The 23153-nt window shown below is 39.3% G+C and overlaps 1 protein-coding gene and 1 pseudogene across 1 annotated transcript; both read right to left on the bottom strand.

Annotated features, from left to right (window-relative positions):
- Positions 1-5735, bottom strand: part of LOC132615649 (uncharacterized) — a 13087-nt pseudogene extending 7352 nt beyond the window's left edge.
- Positions 5736-13669: 7934 nt separating this feature from the next.
- LOC132613281 (uncharacterized) lies at positions 13670-14835 on the bottom strand. The gene is made up of 4 exons (XM_060327306.1): positions 14551-14835; positions 14328-14458; positions 14220-14265; positions 13670-14167 (listed from the first exon to the last, which is right to left on the bottom strand). The coding sequence occupies exons 1-4, from the start codon at positions 14833-14835 to the stop codon at positions 13670-13672; spliced, it is 960 nt and encodes a 319-aa protein (XP_060183289.1).
- Between the last annotated feature and the right edge of the window lie 8318 nt (positions 14836-23153).

Genomic DNA, 23153 nt, shown 5'->3' with positions numbered 1-23153 from the left:
TTGGAGAAAGCTTGGAACTCGTCTTCAATTTAGCTCAACTTGTCACTGACGTATCTTTTTTGAACCGAATACCTTCCTCTGTCATCTCTGGTCTCTCTCTTTTTGAGAGAAGCATTCTTTAATCATTCCAAGTTTTCCAGGCTGCCCATTCTCTTTGTATGAAAAGTAGGAGTAGGAAATGTCGTAGGTAAAGCCGTCCAGTACTACATCCGTAAGCCTTCCATGAGCCCAAACGGGTGAGGCGAGAAGATCTTGATCGAAAGTTCCGCCCGATTCACCAGGTTCTACTACTGCAGGGCCCAATCATTCGTGGAAGCGGACCTTTGATTTCCTTGGACCACGTAAGAATTCTAATAGACTTGTTAGTTCCACAGCTCGGGGAGAAAGTTCCATAATTCAATGTAGCTCAGCCAATATCATCCGGTAGAGAGTGGTCGAACAACTGAAACTACTCGATCAGATTGTACCTGTGGCTCGAGTACTCAGTGGGTTTAATATGACGAGTGAAACCACGAAGGGGGAGATTTCTTTGCCGGTCAATATTGACGGCATCATTCAGTAGACGGTGTTCTATGTCATCGAAGGAGACATGAAGTATAATGCTTTGCTCGGTAGACCATGGATACATAGCATGAGGGCTGTCCCATCGACATTACATCAGCTGCTGAAATTCCCAACACCGGAGGGGGTAAAAACCAAGCGAGGAGAACAACCCGCTGCAAGGGAGATGTTCGCGGTTGAGGAAGCGCCACTCATTCCCAAAAAACCGAATCTGAAAGAGGACGAGCCAATCGGTGGCAAAGACTCTAAATAGCAACTAAAGTGTACGGGTTCGGCAGCGGAGTAGCAGGGGTCGGACCCGGGGTATGAAGAAGATGATTTCGGTGTACCTAGATCTTTCATCTTACCGGATGACTCGAATGCAACCAAGTCTACAGTGGAGGAGCAGGAGCAAGTCGTCTTGTTCGAATATCTACCGGATAGAAAGGTATACCTGGGCACGGGGTTAACCTCGGAGCTCAGGAACAAGTTAATTAAGTTTCTTCAAGCTAATGCAGATTGCTTCGCATGGTCCCATATAGATATGACAGGTGTGCCACCGGAAGTAACAACTCACAAGCTCAGCCTCGACGGGAGATTTCCCCCGGTGAAGCAGAAGCAGAGGCCTATGGCAGAATCGAAGCATGCCTTCGTAAAGGATGAGATAACAAAGCTTTTGACAATAAGCTCTATTCAGGAGGTAAAATACCCGGATTGGCTGGCTAATGTAGTGGTGGTGCCGAAAAAAGGCAATAAATTTAGAATGTGCGTTAATTATAAGGATTTAAACAAAGCATGCCCGAAGGATTCATTTTCGATGCCTCACATCGATAGAATGATCGATGCGACGGCCGGGCATGAGATGTTGAGTTTTCTCGACGCTTACTTCGGGTATAACCAAATCCGGATGCATCTGGAGGATCAAGAGAAAACATCCTTTATTACCCGGCACGGGACTTACTGTTACAATGTCATGCCCTTCGGATTAAAAAATGCCGGTGCAACTTACCAACGCCTAGTTAATGGGATGTTCCAAGAACAGATAGGAAAAACAATGGAAGTTTATATTGATGACATGGTTATCAAGTCCCCAAAAATAGAGGACCATTTAAAACATTTGCAGGAAACCTTCGATGTGCTCCGTAAATACAACATGAAGCTTAACCCAGAGAAATGTGCCTTCGGTGTTCGATCGGGCAAGTTCTTGGGTTTCATGGTGTCTAACCGAGGGATTGAAATTAACCCAGACAAGATCAAAGCAATCGAGAATATTGAGGTGGTAAATAATGTCAAAGGAGTGCAGAGGCTCACCAGAAGGATAGCAGCGCTGAGTTGGTTCATATCGAGATCCTCGGATAAGAGTCACCGTTTCTTCTCCTTATTAAGGAAGAAGAATGACTTCGCTTGGACACCGGAATGCCAAAAGTCCTTACAAGAATTGAAAAGATACTTGTCCAGCCCGCCTCTGTTGTACACATCGAAGGCAGATGAGCAGCTTTTCCTCTACCTTGTCGTATCCGAAGTGGTTGTAAGTGGTGTTTTGGTCCGGGAAGAATCAGGTACGCAATTCTCAATATATTACGTGAGTAGAACTTTAGGGGATGCGGAGACCCGTTATCCCCACCTTGAAAAATTGGCTTTGGCATTGGTAAGTGCTTCTAGAAAGCTCAAACCTTACTTTCAATGCCATCCGATATGTGTAGTGACAACTTATCCACTAAAGAACATCATGCACAGACCGGAATTATCGGGTAGACTAACTAAATAGGCCGTAGATATTAGCGGATATGATATCTAATATAAGCCTCGGACGACCATTAAGTCCAAAATTTTGGCAGATTTTGTGGCAGATTTCACTCCGGCCATAGTCCCCGAGGTTGAGAAAGAACTTCTACTAACCTCGGGAAAAGCTTCGGGTATTTGGTCGTTACACACGGACGGGGCCTCGAACCTCAAAGGTCCCGGGCTAGGAATCGTCCTTAGAACTCTTAAATTGACTAACAATGAAGCCGAGTATGAGGTTATGATTGCAGGTTTGGAATTAGCTCAGAGTATGGGGGCCGAAATAATCAAAGCAAAATGCGACTCTCTCTTGGTCGTTAACCAGGTGAATGGCGTCTTCGAACTTAAGGACGAACGGATGCAAAGGTATCTGGAAAAAATCCAAGTGATACTACACCGGTTTAAAGAATGGACCATGCAGCATGTACCCAGGGAGCAGAATAGCGAAGCCGATGCATTGGCCAATTTGGGCTCTTCAGTCGAAGGGGAAGAAATTAACCCTCGGCACTATGGTACAGTTAATGAATTCGGCGATAGAAACAGGGCATGCTGAAATAAACACGATGGGTTTAACATGGGACTGGCGCAACAAGTACGTCGACTACTTGCAGGATGGAAAGCTCCCGAGTCACCCAAAAGAATCACGGTCACTGAGGACAAAAGCAGCACGATTCTGCTTAGTGGACGGCCAATTGTATCGACGGTCTTTCTTCGGGCCCTTGGCCAAATGTTTGGGTCCCAGAGAAACCGAGTATGTTATGAGAGAAGTCCACGCGGGGACCTGCGAAAATCACTCCGGTGCAGAAGCATTAGTCCGGAAATGTGATGGGTGTCAAAGACATGCCCCAATGATTCACCAACCGGGGGAGTTGCTATACTCGGTGATGTCACCTTGGTCCTTCATGAAGTGGGGCCCACTGCCGTGGGCACCAGGTAAGGCCCGTTTTATTTTGTTTATGACTGACTATTTCTCTAAATGGGTTGAAGCGCAGGCCTTCGAAAAGATTAGGGAAAAAGGAAGTTATTGACTTCATATGGGACCACATTATCTGTCGTTTCGGCATCTCGGCCGAGATAACTTGTGATAACGGTCCTCAGTTCGTTGGTAGCAAAGTCTATGGCCAAACGCCTACTAAGAAAACAAAAGTGCAAACTCGAAGATAAGAAAGAGAGAAGTACAAACCTGTGAACACAGAAAGTGGCATGGTTGCTCCCAACTTCAAAATTTTCCTGCAATAAGACACAACCTGCATCATTAAAATTTCTCTTATGCTCTGTTGACGATGTTGCTTACTAAAATGTGAGTAAGACCAACATAAGAAACTCCATCACAAAACTCCATAGTTCCAAGACAAAATGTCAAAGTGATCACCAGAAATTTTATTAGACTGAGCACTCACCAGACAAACTAAGACCACATTCACTTTCTGAAATTGCCATGAATTATCAGTTATTTGCTTAGCCCAAACTACTCCAGAAAATTAAGGAGTCCTTATAGATGAGTTTACATAATCATTGCCTGATATAAAATGAAATTACGGCTTCAATTCTTTATTCGTACTACAATAGCACACCTCAACTTTAACAAAAATGGTGTATGCGCAAAAAGTGTAGAATATTTTGAAAAATAACATAAATGGCTAAAAATTTCAAAGTAACGAAAAGTCCAAATGGCTCTTAGAAATAAAAGTACCTCCACGACTGAAGCAAGAGCTTCTGAATGTCTCTTGATCTTGGATCAGCTCTTCCTTTCAACTCTTTTGGTCTCCGAGTTATATTAAGAAATGTAAATCTGTATCAATGTACCAAAAGATATTGCTTTAGCTTAAGTCTTCTTCTATCAATATTTATCCTTGTACAACACAAAAAGTATATACTGATGCAGATGTTATATATTCAAAGTAAAATAAAAAAGCTTAACAGAGGTAAAACACTCACCTCGAAGCCTCATTCATGTATGTTATAGTATTACACCATATTTATTATCTACATATATTACTGAATAATCTGGGAACCTAAACATTTAGTTCCATGACAAAGTAAAATTCAATGGATACCATTTGATTACTTTACCACAAACAGTGCGAAAAAGTGTAAGCCCGTAAACCCAAACTATAATGGGCAATCTGGTCGCAAAATCGCCATGCCCGGTGGAGCATTAAATAATTAGAATAAAGATTAGAATACCCTGAAGGCCAGATACATAGCTCTTACAGCTCAATTACACCAAAGTTGAACAAGAAAACGAAGCGTTGATAACTGGGAAAACATCTACAAAATTTATTATTCAGTTTAACATTGTAGTCTTCCTCTAGCTTTATTTTCAAAGCATAAACATTACTCCCTCCAGATAAAAAAGAGTGTCCACGTAGCCATTTGCACACCCCTTAAGAAAATATTAACTCCTAACAAAAATTAGGTAATTTGATTAAACTACCCTAATTAAATAGGTATTGAGATTTGATCACATAACACTTAATAGGGTCAAATTTGAAAAAATAAGGTTAATTCTTCTTGATTTGATAAGTGGACACTTTTTTTGACCCAAGAAAAAAAGGCTAAGTGAACGCTCTTTTTAATTCGGAGGGAGTATTTGGAGAAACATATAGCTGGGGATTCATTCATGGTTTAATAACGTCAAAATAAAGTTTATAAAATTACCTGTTACAGTGAAAACAATGTTCCTTTTCCCCTCTTGAGAAACAAGAACCTGTGCATGCATTCAAATTTGTGCAACAATTATATTCCAACTAAATGAATTTTTTGATAATGTCATGTATAAAACATTATAATCCATTGCATTATAAGCTATTAAAGTATCACTTTTTTCTTTCATAGACGAGCTGGGAACTGTCTTTAACGTCTCTTCTATAGACAAAAACCTCTGCCTCTTCCGCACAAGAAACCCCAGTTTTACAAAGCAGTGGCTTCTCTGCATTTCATATATAACCCCCCATTCAAAAAGTAGTTCAAACCTTGATTACACCATTTTGGATGCATTGGAAAGGAGGGAACGACCAGATATGAAAATGAGGAAACTTAACTACTTGGTTGGCCGGAGTTGAGTCCACAATAACGACATGCATGTCAAATTCCGATAAAGAAAAATGTAGATGAAGGACAAATCAAGTATGGAAGAAAAACAAAGCAGAGTTCAAACCAATACCGAATTCAGAACAAAATAGCGAATTGAGGGTAATGGAGATCCAAAATCAGCAACAACATGAATTGCGCCATTCACTACGCCTACAACATGAATTGATTCTGTCCATACAACAAGTTTTCAAACGATAAAATAAATCGTTTTCAAATCTAAGTGAAATAACAGTATCATTTCCAATATTGCTGCAAATCTATTTATTTTTCTTTCAAAGGGTGGAAGGATTGAGAACTGAAGCAAAAAGTGGTGTGGGGGGGGGGGGGGGGGGGAGTGATGAAGAGCAGAAGCAGAAGCGAAGAAGAAAACTCCAGAATGAAAGGAAACGACGCGTGTCCACGGTGAATGTCACAGAGTGATTTACCAGTTTGCCTATAAAAACTAATATGTGTTTACCGAAATACCCTTCGTCGTACCAAAACTCTCACTTATTATATAGTTAAAATAAAATAGTTAAATAAAGTGAGTGGTTGCTAATGTTAATGCATTTATAGTTGTGGATGATGGGAATTGTTCAAAGGAAGGCAAAAGCCCTATAAATATTGGGTACGAGGAAATTGGTATGGAATATGTAAACATGTAATCCTTTATTTTGGATAAATTTCTCTCATTTTTTTTTTCAATTTTCGTAGGAGTAGATTTCAATGGACACATTGGGTCCGTTTCGAGGGTTCTGACGATGTGCATGGGGGTTTTGCCTTCGGGTACAGGAACGAAGGAGGAGTCTCACTTCTGGATTTCACAAAGGCTTTTGGATTGGTGGTAGTCAACTTGAGTTTCCCAAAGAAGGAGAAGCACTTGGTAACCTTCCGTAGCTTGGTGGCTACAACGCAGATAGACTTTTTGCTCCTTAGAAAAGATGATAAAGTTCTCTGTAAAGACTGTAAGGTCATTCCGAGTGAGAACTTTACGACCCAGCATAAGTTCTTGGTAATGGATTTGGAGATAAAGAGGAAGAAGAAGAAGAAGAAGAAGAAGAAGAAGAAGAAGAAGAAGAAGAAGAAGAAGAAGAAGAAGAAGAGGGCCGTGAATGACAGGACGAGGATTAGGTGGGGAGTTTGACTTTGTCTAGTATCCAGCTATGGGGGCGTGGGAGAGTAAGAGGGTGCAAGCAGTATGTGAGATAGGACGGCCAGTTGCATTAGAGAAGCAGCTAGAGAGGTACTGGGGGTCTCAAGAGGTGGACATCGAGGGGATTGGTAGTGGAATGGAGAAGTCCAAGGGAAAGTGGAAGCAAAGAAGCAGTGGTATACGAAGTTGATAGACAACAAGGATGATGAGGAGAAGCAGACGAATAGGGAGAAGTATAAGATGGCGAGAAAGGAGGCGAAGTTGGCAGTTTCGGCGGCAAAAACGACAGCTTTTGAACGCCTTTATGCAGAACTAGAGGATAGAGACGGAACAAAAAGTTGTTCAGGCTTACCAAGGCGAGAGAGAGGAAGACACGCGATCTGGATCAAGTAAAGTACATAGAGGATGGGGATGGAAAAGTGTTAGTGGAAGAAGCTCTCATTAGACGGAGATGGCAATCATACTTTCTTAAACTCTTGAACGAAGAAGGCGACAAAGACATTGTGTTAGGAGATTTGGAGTACTCTAAGAGGCGTTGTGATTTTGGATATTATAGGAGTATAAAGGTTGATGAGGTTAAGGGTGTTTTTCATAGGATACGCAGGGAAAGAGCGAACAAACCTGACGAGATTCTTGGGAAATTTTGGAAGAGTGCAGGCAGGGCAGGTTTGGAGTGGCTGACTGGGTTGTTTAATGTCATTTTTGAAGACGACAAAGATGCCCGAATAATGGAGGTGGAGTACAATGATTCCTTTGTACAAGAACATAGGCGACATTCAAAGCTGCAATAACTATAGAGGTATCAAGTTACTAAGCCACACTATGAAAGTGTGGGAAAGGTTGGTGGAGATGAGGGTAAGGAGAGGTGTGTCTATTTCAGAGAACCAGTTCAGATTCATATCGGAGCACTCTACTATAGAAGCCATTTATATTGTAAGGAGATTGGTGGAGCAGTATAGGGAGTGGAAGAGGGACTTGCACATGGTATTCATCGACCTAGAAAAAGCTTACGACAAAGTTCCAAGAGAGGTTCTATGGAGATGCTTGGAGGCTAAAGGTGTTCCTGTGGCGTACATTAGAGCAATCAAGGGTATGTATGATAGAGGCAAGATAGGGTAAGGATAGTGGGAGGAGACTCGGAGTACTTTCCAATTCTGATGGGGTTGCATCAGGAATCAGCTCTTAGCCCCTTTTTATTTGCCTTGGTGATGGATGGATTGACGCGACAAATTCAAAGTGAGTGACATGGTGTATGTTGTTCGCGGATGACATATTCTTGATTGACGAGACTCGCAGCGGAGTTAAAGCTAAGCTGGAAGGTTGGAGACAAACGCTAGAGACTAAAAGGTTCAAGTTGAGTAGGACCAAGACAGAGTACTTAGAGTGCAGGTTCAGTGGCGTACCACATAAAGTTGATATGGAAGTGAGGCTTGGTACCCAGGTCATCCAAAAGAAAGGAAGTTTCAAGTATCTTGGGTCTATTATACAAGGAGAATGGGATATTGACCATGATGTCCCACATCGTATTGGTGCAGGGTGGATGAAACGGAGACTCGCTTCCGGAGTGTTGTGTGACAAGAAAATGCCACAAAAACTTAAAGGCAAATTCTACAACGTGGTGGTTAGACCGACTTTGTTGTATGGGGCGGAGTGTTAGCCAGTCAAGAACTCTCACATCCAGAAGATGAAAGTTGTGGAAATGAGAATGTTGCGGGGGATATGTGGGCACACTAGGAGAGATAGGATTAGAAATGAAGATATTCGAGACAAAGTGGGAGTGGCATCGGTGGAGGACAAGATGCGGGAAGCGAGGCTGAGATGATTTGGGCATGTGAAGAGGAGAGACACATATGTCCCAGTGCGGAGGGGTGAGAGATTAGCCATGGACGGTTTCAAGAGAGGTAGAGGTAGGCCAAAGAAGTATTGGGGAGAGGTGATTAGATAGGACATGGTGCAGTTCCGACTTACTGAGAACATGACCTTAGATAGGAAGTTGTGGAGGACTCAGATTATGATAGAAAGCTAGTAGGTAATCTCGCTTATTCTTTCATACTAGTAGTCGTAGTTTTGCTCTATCATTTGTTGTCCTTTGATTTCTGCTTATATTTGTTGGGGCTTGTACTTCGATTATCTTATTTATCTATAGTAGCTACTGCTCCTTACTTTCCAGACTGTTTTATCATGACTTTCTCGCTTTTGTTATTTCTCATTTTCATATTGTTGTGATATGCTTGTCCTTATCTGACTTTTTTTAGTATGCTTTATCTTGAGCCGAGGGTCTTCGAAAATAGCCTCCCTACCTTCCAAGGTGGGGATAAGGCCTGCGTACACTTTACACTCCCCAAACCCCATATTGTGGGATTCCACTGGGTATGTTGTTGTTGTTGTTGTTGTTGTTGTTGTTGTTGTGTATTTATGGGTTTTCTTGATTTGTGAAATGATCAAATTGGTTCTGGGGCGGCGTTGATTAGGAAATTACTGCTTTTTGCTCATTAATCCCAAAGATGCTGATGGAAAAACCAAGTCTTTACTTCATGTAATTCTTTCTTTTATATGGGTGTATGCCTATGTTTATAGGTATTTTGGATGAAGTGTATATTTATATATTCAATTCAATCAAATATCCTTAATGCCAACCTAGTTCGGGTTAGTTTTATGAGTTCCTTTTATTCATTTTGCTTGGTTCGTTCACCATAATTTGACTATTTGTAGTGAATGTGTATAGTTCTGCATAAGGATAGTTCCTTTAGCTTAGTTCTTGGACACAACTTTTTCATGAGTCTTGCTCTTGTGCTTGGAACTTGTTGAGGAAATGAAGAAATGAAATAGTAATTTTACAAGAAGAATTTGGTTGGCACTTTGTTTCCAGCATTATGCAAATCTGGTGGTACCATTCTCGAAGTAAATGATTACTTGGTTAATATTAGCTCTGTATTTTCGAAGATACGTTCCTGCTTGTCTCTATCAATACTCAAGTCTCAACAGTGTTCTGCCAGAAAATGGTGGCTAACATTCTAAGTGTGCATTGGACCATAATTTAATATGTTCGTGTAGAGTATCGACTAATAGATGCGTCGATAGTAGGGAAAAAATGACATAGGGTGGTAGGGGAAATCTGTCATGGTTGTGCTTTTGCGTTCGATTGCCCTTTCTATGTCCATTGATTGACAAAATCAGAACATAGCACATTATGTGTTGTGTACCAAATGAAGGTTGTGTTTTCTTGCTCTAATGTTTGTTCTTGTCTTTTACCCGGTTTAATAGGTGTAGACAAATTGGTTGTTCTAATTGCTTCCGCTGAGCTATTTCCTTGTATAATCCTCACTAGTTTTCTGTCTATGTTGTGGCAGGAAGTATTGAACATTTATTCAAAAGAACTTCCGGCCATGAGCTATGCTGCAAACACAGGAAACGAATCACAATTCCTTGAAAGATGTGTATCAAATGGGTATAAATATGTAGTTAGATATATGTTTTTCCCATGCTCGTTTAGTACGATCCTGTATTCTTGCTATCATTTTTGCAATAAGAATTATCAAAGTATGCTGGATTTCACAAAATTTTCGGATGAATTATAATCTGTATTTTGAATATTGATTGCTTTTGCAGGAAGTACTGCACGCTAGTTCTGAAAACCAAGGATGACATAGACCACGGGGAGGTATTCACTAAAGCATTGCTGCACTTGTACTTATATTGTGCTAGGTGCGATAAATGGAATTAAATTCCATCCTCCAGGTCATCGAGCTTGATGGCATGTATATAGATGCTTGTTGGAGTTTTTAAGCTAAACTACAACTCAAGAAACAGAAATAAAGGCAAGAAGAATAGAAGAAATATTTGCTGCTAGAAAGATGATCTTTTCATTGAACTGAAATGATGTTTAAATACAAAAAAATTCAATAACTAGAGCGCAACTACTTTGCACATGATTCCATGATCAACAAACTCCTAAAAATCTGAACAAACTCCTAAAAATCAGCAACTAAGTTAACACTACTGAAAATGGCTAAAAAACAGGAAACAATCTAGCAACTTCTTTTAAACTTTTACTGCAGTAACTGAGGCAATTAAGCAACAATCCTCCTTGCTTCAGTTGCTGCAAATTCCACGCCTCTCTCTGAGAAATTCAAATCTGCTTCTTGGCAAGGCTTTGGTAAACATATCTGCCAGTTGAAGATCCATCTTGGAATACTTTAACCTAACAGATCCTTCTTTCTGCGCGTCTCTGAGAAAGAATAATTTGATATTGAAATGCTTGGTTTTTCCATGAAAAACAGGATTACTTGAGATAGCAATAGCTTCTTGATTATCCACAAACACCTCTGTGCACTTTTCTTGCTTTAAATTAAGATCAAGCAACACTTTTCTAAGCCATAAGGCTTGATTTGCAGCAGCTGTTGCTGTAATGAACTCAGCTTCAGCCGTTGATTGTGCAACAACCTCCTGCTTTTTAGAACACCAAGAAAATACCCTTGAACTAAGATTAAAACAATAACCAGAAGTGCTCTTCATGTCATCAGAAGAACCAGAGTAGTCACTACACTACAAGAAAATATAGAAATCGCAACAATTTTTTTTTTTTATATTTGGCAACAACTTAGTTTTATTGTTGGCAAATGATTTTTTTGTTGCCAAAGAATTTAATTTTGTTGCCATAGTATTGATTATTGTTGCAAAAAATACTTTTGGCAATAAAAAAAAAAGTTGTTGCACGATGTTGCAATAACAGCCGTTGGGAAAAGTTCATGCAACAAAATATATTTTTTTTGTTGCTAAAAGTACTTTTTGCAACAATAATCAATCTATGGCAACAAAAAAAAAATATTTCCAAATATAATTTTTCTTGTGGTGCTATCAGAATACCCTTGCAACACACACTTCTGATTTGTATAGAACTTGATTCCAAAATTCACTGTTCTCTTAACATATCTTATCACCCTTTTAGCTGCTCTAAAATGAGTGTTAGTTGCCCAACTAGTGAATCTAGATAGAAGACTTACAACATATAAAATGTGGGGTCTAATTGCTGTAAGATACATGAGACATCCAACCATACTTCTGTAAAGAGTCTCATCCACTTTTTCAGCTTCATCATTCTTGCTCAGCTTTTCCTTTTGACACACTGGAGTAGTTGTCTCTTTGCAATTTTCCATTCTGAACTTTTTTAGAATGTCTTTTGCATACTTCTTTTGACAGATGAACACTTCATTTTGCTCTTGCTTGATTTCCATACCCATAAAATAAACCATTTCTCCCAAGTCTGTCATCTCTAAAGTATGATGTATATCTTCTTTAAATTTCTTAACAAGTTCATCATTGCTTCCTGTAACCAGTAGGTCATCTACATATAGTGATATAACAATAAAATTGATTTTATCATCTTTAATGTAGAGAGTAGCTTTTCTAAGGCTTTTTCTAAAACCGAGCTGCAACAAATGCTCATCAATTCTGCTGTACCAAGCTCCGGGCGCCTGCTTTAGTCCATACAAATCTTTCTTGAGATGATACACTTCATCTTCATGCCCTTTGACGGAAAATCCTTCCGGTTGCTCAACATAAATTTCCTCCTCAAGAAAGCCATTCAAGAATGCAGATTTAACATCCAACTGAAACACTTTCCAACCCTTTTGTGCACTATAGCCAACACTATTCTGATGGTTTCTAATATAGCAACAGGAGCAAATGTATCAGAAAAATCAATACCAAAAATTTGAGCATACCCTTTTACAACAAGTTTGGCTTTGTGCTTGTTGATAGAGCCATCTGCATTAAGCTTGGTTCTAAAAATCCACTTCACTCCTATGACTTTCCTGTTTTCGGGCCTTTTCACGAGTTTCCAGGTCCGATTCTTCTCAATCATGATGAGTTCTTCCTTCATTGCAGCTCTTCATTTTGGATCTAAAGTTGTCGGCTCAAGAACAACCATATTGCATCTCTGATAAATATCAGAGAGAGATCTCGTGCCTTAAACTGGAACATCATCCACCAATTCATCTTGTTCCAGCTGGAGCGGTGTACTTTGATCTGGAATTAATATTGGTTGTGCTTCTTTCCAGTTCCACTGCTCATCCTCCATGAAATGCACATCTCTGCTTATTAGAATTTTCCTTGTATGAGGTTGGAAAACTCTGTAAGCCTTAGAAATAGTGTTGTAACCCACAAATATTTCAGCTTCCGCCTTTTTATCCAGCTTATCTCTTTTTGTCTGTGGCACATAAGTAAAGGACAAGCATCCAAACACTTTGAAATTTTTTAAAGAAGGTTTATAACCATACTAGACTTCAAATGGTGTCTTTCCTTCTAATGCTTTTGTTGGAAGCCTGTTGAGTAGAAAGACTGAGGTATGTGCAGCTTCTACCCAGTACTCTTTTGGAAAACACTTTTCGTACAACAAACATCTAGCTATCTCTATTATAGTACGATTCTTTCTCTCACTAACTCTATTTTGTTGTGAAGTATATGAAGCAGTGAGTTGGTGTTCAATCCCGGCTTCTTCACAGAATATATTGAACTGATCAGATGTGTACTCATTGCCATTGTCAGACCTTAAAGATTGAATCTTACAGCCACTTTGAGTTTCGATCCACTGCTTGAATTTCCAGAAGATAGCGGCAACCTCTGACTTGAACCTGAGAAAGTAAATCCAGCACATTCTCGTATAATCAACAATGAAAACTATGTAACACTTACTCCCTTTGAGTGATGGAGTTCTGTGAGGACCAGCCAGATCTGTGTGGATTAATTTTAGTTTCTTGGTAGCTCTCCAGGTTGCTTTCTTGAAAGGAAACCTTGTTTGCTTTCCAAATCGACAAGTTTTGCAATTTGATATTTCAGCTTCAAGGTTAGGCAACCCTCGAACCAGATCTTTCCTCTGTAGGTTCATTAGAGCAGCATGGTTGAAATGTCCAAGTCTTTTCTGCCAAACTTCTGCATTGATCTTAATTTCAGAATAAGCTTTTTGCTCATGCTCTAAAGGATCCAATGTAAAGCTCTTTCCCTTCATCATTACTTTGAATAGGTTATTACATTCCGCATCTTTGATTTGACAATAATTGATTTCAAAGAGAAGTTTGAAACCATTCTCAAGCAGCTGACCAACACTTAACAGACTATGACTTAAATTAGGTACAAAAACACGTCTTTGATTAGTTTTGTACCGGAAGAGCTTTTTATTTCCACAGTACCTTTGCCTTTAGCAGGAAGATATTCTCCATTGCCAACTTGTTCTTTGGAAATCACTGAAGTATCCAACTCCTTGAAGAGATCACGATCAAATTTCATGTGGTTTGTACAACCATTGTCAATAAGCCACTTGTCACTTGAGCTGCTAGTTGCAAAATAGGTTGCTACAAAGAGCTGCTCCTCATCTTCCTGATTTGCAACATGTGCAGCATTATTTTGCTGAGTGTCATTCTTGCAAATCTTTTGATGATGTCCCATGTTCTGACATTTTTCACACTGCTGATCTGGTCTTCTCCAGCATTTGAACGGTGGATGACCCTTCTTTCCACAATGCTTGCAAGGAGGAAAATCATGTTTTGTTCCCCTATTGAACCTCGGAGAATCAAAACCTGAGTTTTCCTTCTTGTTCCACTTTTCCTTTCCTTTGTCTCCCTAGTTTGATTGAACTTTTGTAGGTAGTGCACCCTCGACAGACCCTTCAGACCTCATAAGCCTTCTCTGTTCTTGTGCCTGGAAAGAATTCAATAGTTCTGCCAAACTAACTTTTGACAGATCCTTTCAATTTTCCAGCGAGGAAATGGTTGCTTCAAACCTTTCAGGGACTGTTAGGAGAATTTTTTGAACCAATTTAGAATCAGGACATTCAGAGCCAAGTAATCTTACATTGTTGGCAATGTTGAGTAATCTATCAGAATACTCTATGATTGTCTCTGAATCCTTCATCTTTTGAAGTTCAAATTCTCTAATTAGGTTGAGAACACGAATTCCTTTGATCCGTCATCTCTTTCATATTCCTTCTTTAGGAAATTCCAGACCTCAAACGCTGATTTCACTGTCATAATCCTGACAAAGATTTCAGATGAGACTGCAGCAAATAATGTTGCCCTAGCCTTTGATTTTCTTATTTTCTTCTCCTTTTGATTCTTTATCTGCGCCATGGTGGGGTTTGCAGGCAAGGAAGGAACTTCGTAGTCCTCCTCAACAGCTTCCCAGACATCATTTGCCTCCATACGTGCCTCCATTCTTGTTGCCCAGATCTGATAGCCTTCACCTTTGAAGACAGGTGGTGCTAGTGCAGTGAAAGGAGTTTCTGAATCCATAGAAAAAGAAAAAAGATGTATTTCCCTCAATTACAGACCCCTCAAGAAGAGAACTCTGATACCACTTTGTTGGAGGTTTTTAAGCTAAACTACAACTCTAGAAACAGAAATAAAGGCAAGAAGGATAGAAGAAATATTTGCTGCTGGAAAGATGATATTTTCATTGAACTGAAATGGTGTGTAAATACAGAAAAATTCAACAACTAGAGCCTAAATTTAAGCAACTACTTTGCACATGATTCCATGATCAACAAACTCCTAAAAATCTGAACAAACTCCTAAAAATCAGCAACTAATTTAACACTACTGAAAATGGCTAAAAAACCGGAAATAATCCAGCAACTTCTTTTAAACTTTTACTGCAGTAACTGAGGAAATTAATCAAAAGATTTTTATGTATTAACATTACTTTAGTGTATAAATCTTTTTGTTTCTAAAGATTTGCTGGTTTTATACAATAGTTTGTCCCTTATATCAGTAGTTATGATCTACTGCACGTTGCTTTAATTGAAATCTGTATCTATTTTTTTTCTCTTTTCAATTTGTCAAGGTCATTGCTGCAATCACTTATCAAATAGTCCCAGCTGACAATGCAATTTGCTGAGGTTCTTCTTGCGGATGTTAAATCAGTGTAACAACTCAAGGTCATCTAGTTGTTCCCTTGCTTTAATATGAATTAATGCTGACTTGTGATTGTCGCTTTGATTCACAGTCTGGCTTAAGAATGTAGTCATTTCTCTCATGCTTTCAAGAACTATGAACGCAAAATTGCAAATATTGTTGTCAGAACTGTGAACTTTGTGACAAACATAGATGTAGTTTTCTGTTTAAACTTGTTAAACTTTTTGTTCTTTATTCCTTATTTACTCTTCTCTGTCCTTTGTAGGAGAGATGCCTATTACAGACCCAAATTAACCAGTGTGGCTGATTCCACGACTCGAACCCGTTACCTATATTTCCCTTCATGTCATAAATCATATGAAGGGATGCTTTGGAGCAACGGTAAAGTTATCTCTATGTGACCTATAGTGCACAGGGTCATGGAATCAGCCACTGATACATGCATCGAGTAGGCTATCTACATTACACCCCTTTAGAGTGCAGCTCATCCCCGAGCCCTGCATGAACTCGAGATGCTTCGTGTTTCCCTTTTTTTTTCGCGTTATAATAATATTAACCAGTTCTCAACAGAAAAAGGGAAATCAAGATTTTAAGAAATTGAAAAAACAAACCTTTTCGGTTTTCGGTTTTGCCTCAGGAATGAAAAGTAGTCTTTTCACAAATGTAAACCAGCTTCTTCTCTTTCCCATTTTAGGATTTCAGCAAACTGTTTAATCAAAAAAACATGCCACCACCTTCTTTGAACAGTACTCACCTTATTCTTGATAAGAAAAACTCTTTGATTTGGCAATTCTATTTCTTTCAATGAAAACAAAAAGTTCCAAAAGATATCTCTGGGAAGAAAAAAACAAGAAGAATGAACAAGTCATGCCCAACTTCTCACATCATCAATATTATTCAATTTAAAGCCATAGCAAAACAATATTGGAAAATAAATTCAATTTCACTTCTCTTGCATAATGAGCAACAAGACATTCTTGTGATCATGCGGGTGGAGTAATAAGTACTCTTCCATTTTTAATCCAGAGGACTCATTTTTGATCCATGGTACAAACTCACCTTTGTTGGGGAGCACTTTATTCCTCCCAAGGTGGGATTTTCTAGCAGAAATCCGAATTTATCAGATCCCAATATGAGTACCGGACACCAGATGAGAAACCAAAAAAAGAAAACTAGACATTCTTGTGATATATAGCAGCTAAAGTGAAATCATTCATGAGGCTAATCAAGAACTTGAAATCTTATTGGATAAATTTTCATAATATTTTCATTAAAACAAGGTAATTATGAAGAATCTGTTTAGAAAATTCAACCTGAAAATTTAGGGGACATACAAAATTTGAAGGACACGTTAAAGATTTGGACAAATCCAAGAGTGTCTTGAGAACTGATTCTTGAATTATGATCTTTATTTCCCTTTCACACATGTCTTATATATATATATATATCCAAGAATAAACTGTCCTTTACTAATTGAGAAACATCCCATCATGATAGATCATAATCATAAAAGATCATGTTGTTCATAAGAGATTAATTGAAGGGAAAAGGGTCAAATATACCCTTCTACTTTGTTTTATTAGCTAATTTTACCATCTGTTAGCGATAGTGAACAAAAATACCCCTGTCGTCTATAAACTTCACACTTGTACCCCTATTTAGATGGAAACTCCCAAATCCTCTTAAATAATTTGATTTCAAAAACAATTACCCACTTCCTCTATTGATCCGCCCCGAACCTCCTATCATCATCATCATCATCATCATCATCATCATTTATTAAGCTTCTTTCACGGAGAAAAAAAAAAAAGAAAGAAGCAAAAATATACACCCAAATGATAAACCCCAAAATCTATTTCACCTTTAAACCCATGATTGTATGTACATACCCTAACTACCTAAAAGCCTGGAAGTAATCACTTCCAATAATCATCACTGCTAGAAACTTTTTTCTAATTTTTTTTTCTTCGATTAATTTCCCACTACCCCTGTATCGAGTTTCGCAAAGCATTGCTAGTCTCAAACCAGGATAAAAGGACAAGGGTCGTAGTAAGATGAACTGTAAAATAATCGACCTATGAATTATTATGAATCTTTCAACCTACATAAAGCAAAATGGGTACTGAGGCTTTATTCCAATTAACTGGGATTGACGCGTTGTTAATCGACTGATTAAATTTTCTTTTACTATCATTGATCACATAAAAATCGAAGAGTTGTGCTAGTAAAAAAGAAAAGAGCTAAATGTAAACATAGAATTCATATAACTAGTTTAAAAAATTTGATGAAAAATTAAAAGCAAATACCAAGAACGGAAAAGGGTCAAATATACCCCTGTACTATCGGAAAGGGGCCAAATATACCCCTCGTTATACTTTCGGTTCAAATATCCCTGCTGTTATACTTTCGGTTCAAATATACTCCTCCCATTATATTTTGGTACAAATTTGCCTTAATTCTAATTGAGGGACACGTGTCAAGCTCAGAATCAAATGAGTTATCCCCAATTTTAATTACCCAATTTCTTTAGAAACCCACCCGTTTAACCCGACCCGAAACCCTTTAATTCGTAATTTTTTTCTTCCTCTTCTCTTTTTCATCCAAACTCCATTGATGAAAACCTCTTCTTTCTCTCTCCAACCTACAATCTGCAATGGAGGTTGGATGAACAAGAGAAGAGGAAGAAAAAAATAACGAATTAAAGGGTTTCGGGTCAGGTTATACGGGTGGGTCTCTAAAGAAATTGGGTAATTAAAATTAGAGATGACTCATTTGATTCTGAGCTTGACACGTGTCCTTCCATTAGAATTAAGGACAAATTTGTACCAAAGCATAATGGGAGGGGTATATTTGGACCGAAAATATAACAACAGGGGTATATTTGAACCGAAAGTATAACGAGGTGTATATTTGGCCCTTTTCCGATAGTTAAGGGGTATATTTGACCCTTTTCCGTACCAAGAATCATGGGTTTAAAGGTGAAATGGATTTTGGAGCTTATCATTTGGTTGTGTGTTTTTGCTTCTTTCTTTTTTCCTCCATGAAAGAAGCTTAATGATGATAGGCGGGTCAACAAAGAAAGTGGATAATTTTTTTAAAATCGGGTAATTTAAGAAGATTTGGGGGTTTCCATCCAAATAGGTGTATAAGTATGAAGTTTATAGACGGCAGGGTTATTTTTGTTCACCATCGCTAACGGAAGATAAAGTTAGCTAATAAAACAAAGTAGAGGATATATTTGACCCTTTTCCAATGTAACATAAGAAATCTTACCCATATGACTTACAATTTTGTTCTTAAGAGATCATATTCTTGTTCGCAAGGGATTAACTAAATATAACGTGACAGATCAAACACATATTCGTCAGAGATTTAACTCATGTTCGTAGAGATCGATACTTGTTTGCAAGAGATTAATATCATAAACCTGAGGGAACATGAAAAATAAAATCCGTAAATAGAAGACGACATTGAATAGGTAAACCATAGTAGATCAAATCCATAAACGAAACATATTGACAACATTGAATCGCCCTAGCAATTAACTGTAATACATCCACATAATTTAAACTAGTGATCTACGACAACTCAAATTATGATTTTTTGCAACCAGATTGCTCGTACTGAAAAAGACCACCCTTAGTATGGTCAACTTTACCCCCAACGGGGAGGGCAATTCAAATAACGATCTTTTGGCATGCAATTGCTTTGGATTTGATGTCTACTATGGTATTACAGACCAAATACTCATAAAGCTAATTTAACAATTATCCCTGACTTCGATTCTTATGCTCGAGTTCCTTGCACGAAAGCCTTTAATTTCTTCAACTAGTAAATCATGCATCAACTGCATTCTCTGGATGGTCAGGAAATTTTGCATTCCTCGCTTCAATTACCTTTATAGCAGCGCTAACTGCATCCATTACATCCCCAGCGGTAACATGTGGAAGATCGAAATATTTTGGATACGTCCTGTAATAAAGTCAGATATGTTTGAGACTACATCTCAATTCCGAAATATGCAGACTACCCGTTAATCTTCAAGCATGTTGCACAGGCATCAACAGAAAAGAGAAGGCCAAAGATACTTGACATATGTTTCTACATAAAAGATAGATATGTTCTCATAACCTATCTAATCGAAGTGACAAAAATTAAGCTGGAACCAAGAGGAAAGGTAAATAAATAAGTATTTCACTGCCTGGGAGCCAATAATAATAATGTTGTCATTACTAATCTGACATACTAGCAACAGGCCCAGCTTAATTTTGGGTGAGGGACGAGCAATTCTTTATTGAACTATGACTCAACTAATTGGAAGGCCACTGAGATACTATTTACATTTCAAAGACAAGACAGGTATGGCCCCAGGTAAGAACAACATAGGACCACCACTACCCCTGATTTGTGGATCATTCACTAAAATTTGGGTACGGAGGGATAGTAAAAGTTGTATCTTGAAATGAAACTGGAAATCCGAAACGTATAACTATTCAATAACTTAAACCAAGGTTAGCCGAGTAAAGAAGGAAGTCAGGCAGGGGCTGAGCCACAAATAAAAGTAATATAGATATCTTGGACCCCCTTGAAACATGAAACAAGGCTGGTGCAGTTAGCGAGGGGGGTCAAAGTTTAGCAGAAGGTCGTTTGTTCAAAGTTCATTCATGTTCCCACTACTAACGCCTCTCAATATGCACTCCTATTACCAATTCACTATTCACTAGCAAGTTAATTTTTCTTAAACTATATCTTTCAACCATCCTAGTTTGTATTTAGTTTATTGTTTTATAATATGTTTTTACCTTTTTCTTCCTCTAAATGCGTTGCACATTTTCATTTTAAATATTTTAAAAAAAAAGTTAGTTCTGATCAAACATATTGTTAGCTTGATTTTAAACGATGACTCCAAAGAAATTATGAACACCTTTATAGAAATTTTTTAATGTTCATCTCTTCAAATCCTGAACCTCTTCATAAATATTCTGGATCCCCGCCCCTGAAGTCAGGAAAAAACTAAATTCAAAACCACGTATGAACCAAAAAGGGAGAGACAGAGAGAGAGTTCAAAGTGCTTACATATGTGTTATGGATGGTGGACCCATCTTTTCCCCTTCCGCCAATTCAGCTGCTGAAAAACACAAAAGTTTAACTAAGAATCATCACTCTACATCTTAATACCATAGGTGTGTTTACCCCAAATTTAGATAATCAATTAAATTTGTGAATAGGTATAGAATATGTGGTTAAGCCTCAATCTATTTGGCGGAAAAAGATATATATGGATATGATATGAAGAAAGTAATAATGATCAGAGATTCGCCATATATTTATGTATCTAATAATATATGAGTGTTGCTTGATTGAACAGATTTAAGAGATAAACACAATGAATCCGGACCAAATATGATATTGAGAAAGAGAGAATTTGTATATATTTGCTATTACAAGTGTTATAAAGTTCAAGAAGCCAACCCTCTAAAAGGAGGGCAATGACCCCTATTTATAGTATTGCCCCATGGGCTTCATACAACATGAGACCCTAAAAAGATAAAGAAAAACTCTGAGAAGGGATTAGGTTGGATTAGGTGGGTCGTACGGTCTGACAACCGTACGATTGGCAGTTAAATATGGCAGGACGTTATCGACGCGTGGCAATCGCACAACGAATATCCCGAACCAACGGCCACGATCAAACGGACCAACGGCCACGATCAACTCGGCTATGGAGAAACCGGGCCAAATGAAGATCTTTACTCCCTTTAGTCCGAACATTCCTCCGGTCAAGAAAGAAACTCTTCGTGCATGTGCTCGTCCCTCTCTTCCTTCGGTCTCTGGTCTTACCGGTTTTAACATATATCCGATTTTTACCATATATAGATAGTCCCCACACTTTCCGGACCGTAGTTTTATCGGAGTAACGGGAAGTGGATGAATCAAGAAACCGGTGGCTCCATTTGTCCGTTGTTATCTTTTCATTTTGGCGGGAACAGTTGCGTCACGTCCCTCTGCCATCGGCCACGTGTCTTATCCCGGATGGTTAGCTCTGACAACCGCCGCAACGCACGTCGCTTCAAGTCATTCCTCATTAATTATGGGACACGTGGCACTCCTCGGTTGGCTGGGAAATGTAACCGCCTCGACCCCATGTTTATATAATGTCTTCCAACACTCCATTTTTCCATTTTACGATCCCTTTAATCTCATCTTCAATCCTTCACTTCATTTCTTACAGCTTCAGTTATTCATTTCATCTCCCCACTTACCGTCTTCCAATTCACATCTCTCGTTGATTTGTTGCTTATAGTACGTAAAAAGGGAACGATTCTGCCAACTTCTCCACTGGTCGTTCTTGTGTGTTGCTGCTTCTTCCTTTCGTTCTTTATCATTTTTGAATTCTTCGACTGTCACCTTCACTTTTTAACTTCTTTTTCGAAATCATCCAATCTCTCTTTTCTATATTTTGAAATGTCTGCCAACACCGAAACCACTTCCCACGATGTCCCCTCGGTTTATTCTCAAGGAACCGAGCCACCTTCTCCAGCCCAGGGGAAGGTCTCCTTCGAACCTACTGCTTCGAACATTGTACCGGCCAAACCTAATTTCAACAAAGACTTCGAGGTTGAAAAACCTTCTCCGGTATCCGATAGAGGGTTCGATATGAGACGATATCTTTCATCCATTACGGAGGATAAACTCGACTTAGTCCGGGCTGATTGTGGATAGGACAGCCGTTCGGTCCAAGTTTTTTCCCCCAGGCCGGACGAATCAATCACCGACCATCGGGAAGGCTTCTTATACGTTTATACTTACCCTTTCACCCTCAAGCTCGACCCCCCGGTCGATCCAGTCATCTTGGACATGTGCCGGACTTACAACGTGACCTTGGCACAGATTGGTCCAATTGTTTGGAGGGCCGTGGCCTGCCTCCGGCTGTTGGCCAATAACGCAGAAAAGGAATTCACGCTGGCCCACTTAATACGGCTATACTCCCCGAGGTTATTCCGGGGTGGTGTAATAAAACTCGCAAAACGTAGCCAGAATTCGATTTTTTCAAAAATGGATGAAGATAGAGACCGGGGATAGTTGGAGCGATATGTCCGGGTGCGGACCTCGGACATCATTCCGGACAATTACATGCCTTTTCCGGAAAGGTGGAACAATAAGCGTAAGTCTGAACTCTGAATAATTGCTTTTGTATGTTTTGTCAAACTTCGGTTCCACTTTCTCACTATTTGTCTTCTTATTTATATTAGTCGTGGGTTGGATTCCTCCGGTCATCCGGAATCTCAACGAATGGGTCACTGCTCTCCTCAGCCAATATGCCTATGACGATCGGACGTGGGGTCACCTGTCACGTGGCCGATGGGTCGCCCAGAACCATGGTAATACTTTGCTTCTATTCGTATTCATTGCATCCTCTACCCTTCCGTAACATCTTCGATTTTCAGGTTTACCTAAAGGCTCGGTGAATCCAAGGCCGGAGTCAGCAGCTGAACCAGCAACGTCGGCACCCGAGTTCAATTCAGCGGGTGCATATCGTATCCTTGCTGCCGCCGCCAAGAGGAAAAGGCCCTCGGACAAAGGGCAGAAACCGAAGAAAATGGCGAGGAGTGTCGTTAGGACTTCAAGGGATGAAGCAGAGCCCGAGCTCCTCGTTCGGAGGATCAGTGTTGCCCTTTCCATGGCTCCCTTTCCGG

Source organism: Lycium barbarum, chromosome 10 (assembly GCF_019175385.1).
Source record: "Lycium barbarum isolate Lr01 chromosome 10, ASM1917538v2, whole genome shotgun sequence".
Taxonomy (NCBI): Eukaryota; Viridiplantae; Streptophyta; class Magnoliopsida; order Solanales; family Solanaceae; genus Lycium; species Lycium barbarum.
This window is presented reverse-complemented; position numbering and strand designations above follow the sequence as displayed.

Coding starts and splice junctions, on each gene's coding strand:
- LOC132613281 (XM_060327306.1), bottom strand. CDS start 14,835: ATGGATTCAGAAACTCCTTTCACTGCACTAGCACCACCTGTCTTCAAA. Junction 14,266..14,327: donor CTCCTAACAGTCCCTGAAAG/GTTTGAAGCAAC, acceptor TTAGTTTGGCAG/AACTATTGAATTCTTTCCAG. Junction 14,168..14,219: donor GAACAGAGAAGGCTTATGAG/GTCTGAAGGGTC, acceptor CAATCAAACTAG/GGAGACAAAGGAAAGGAAAA.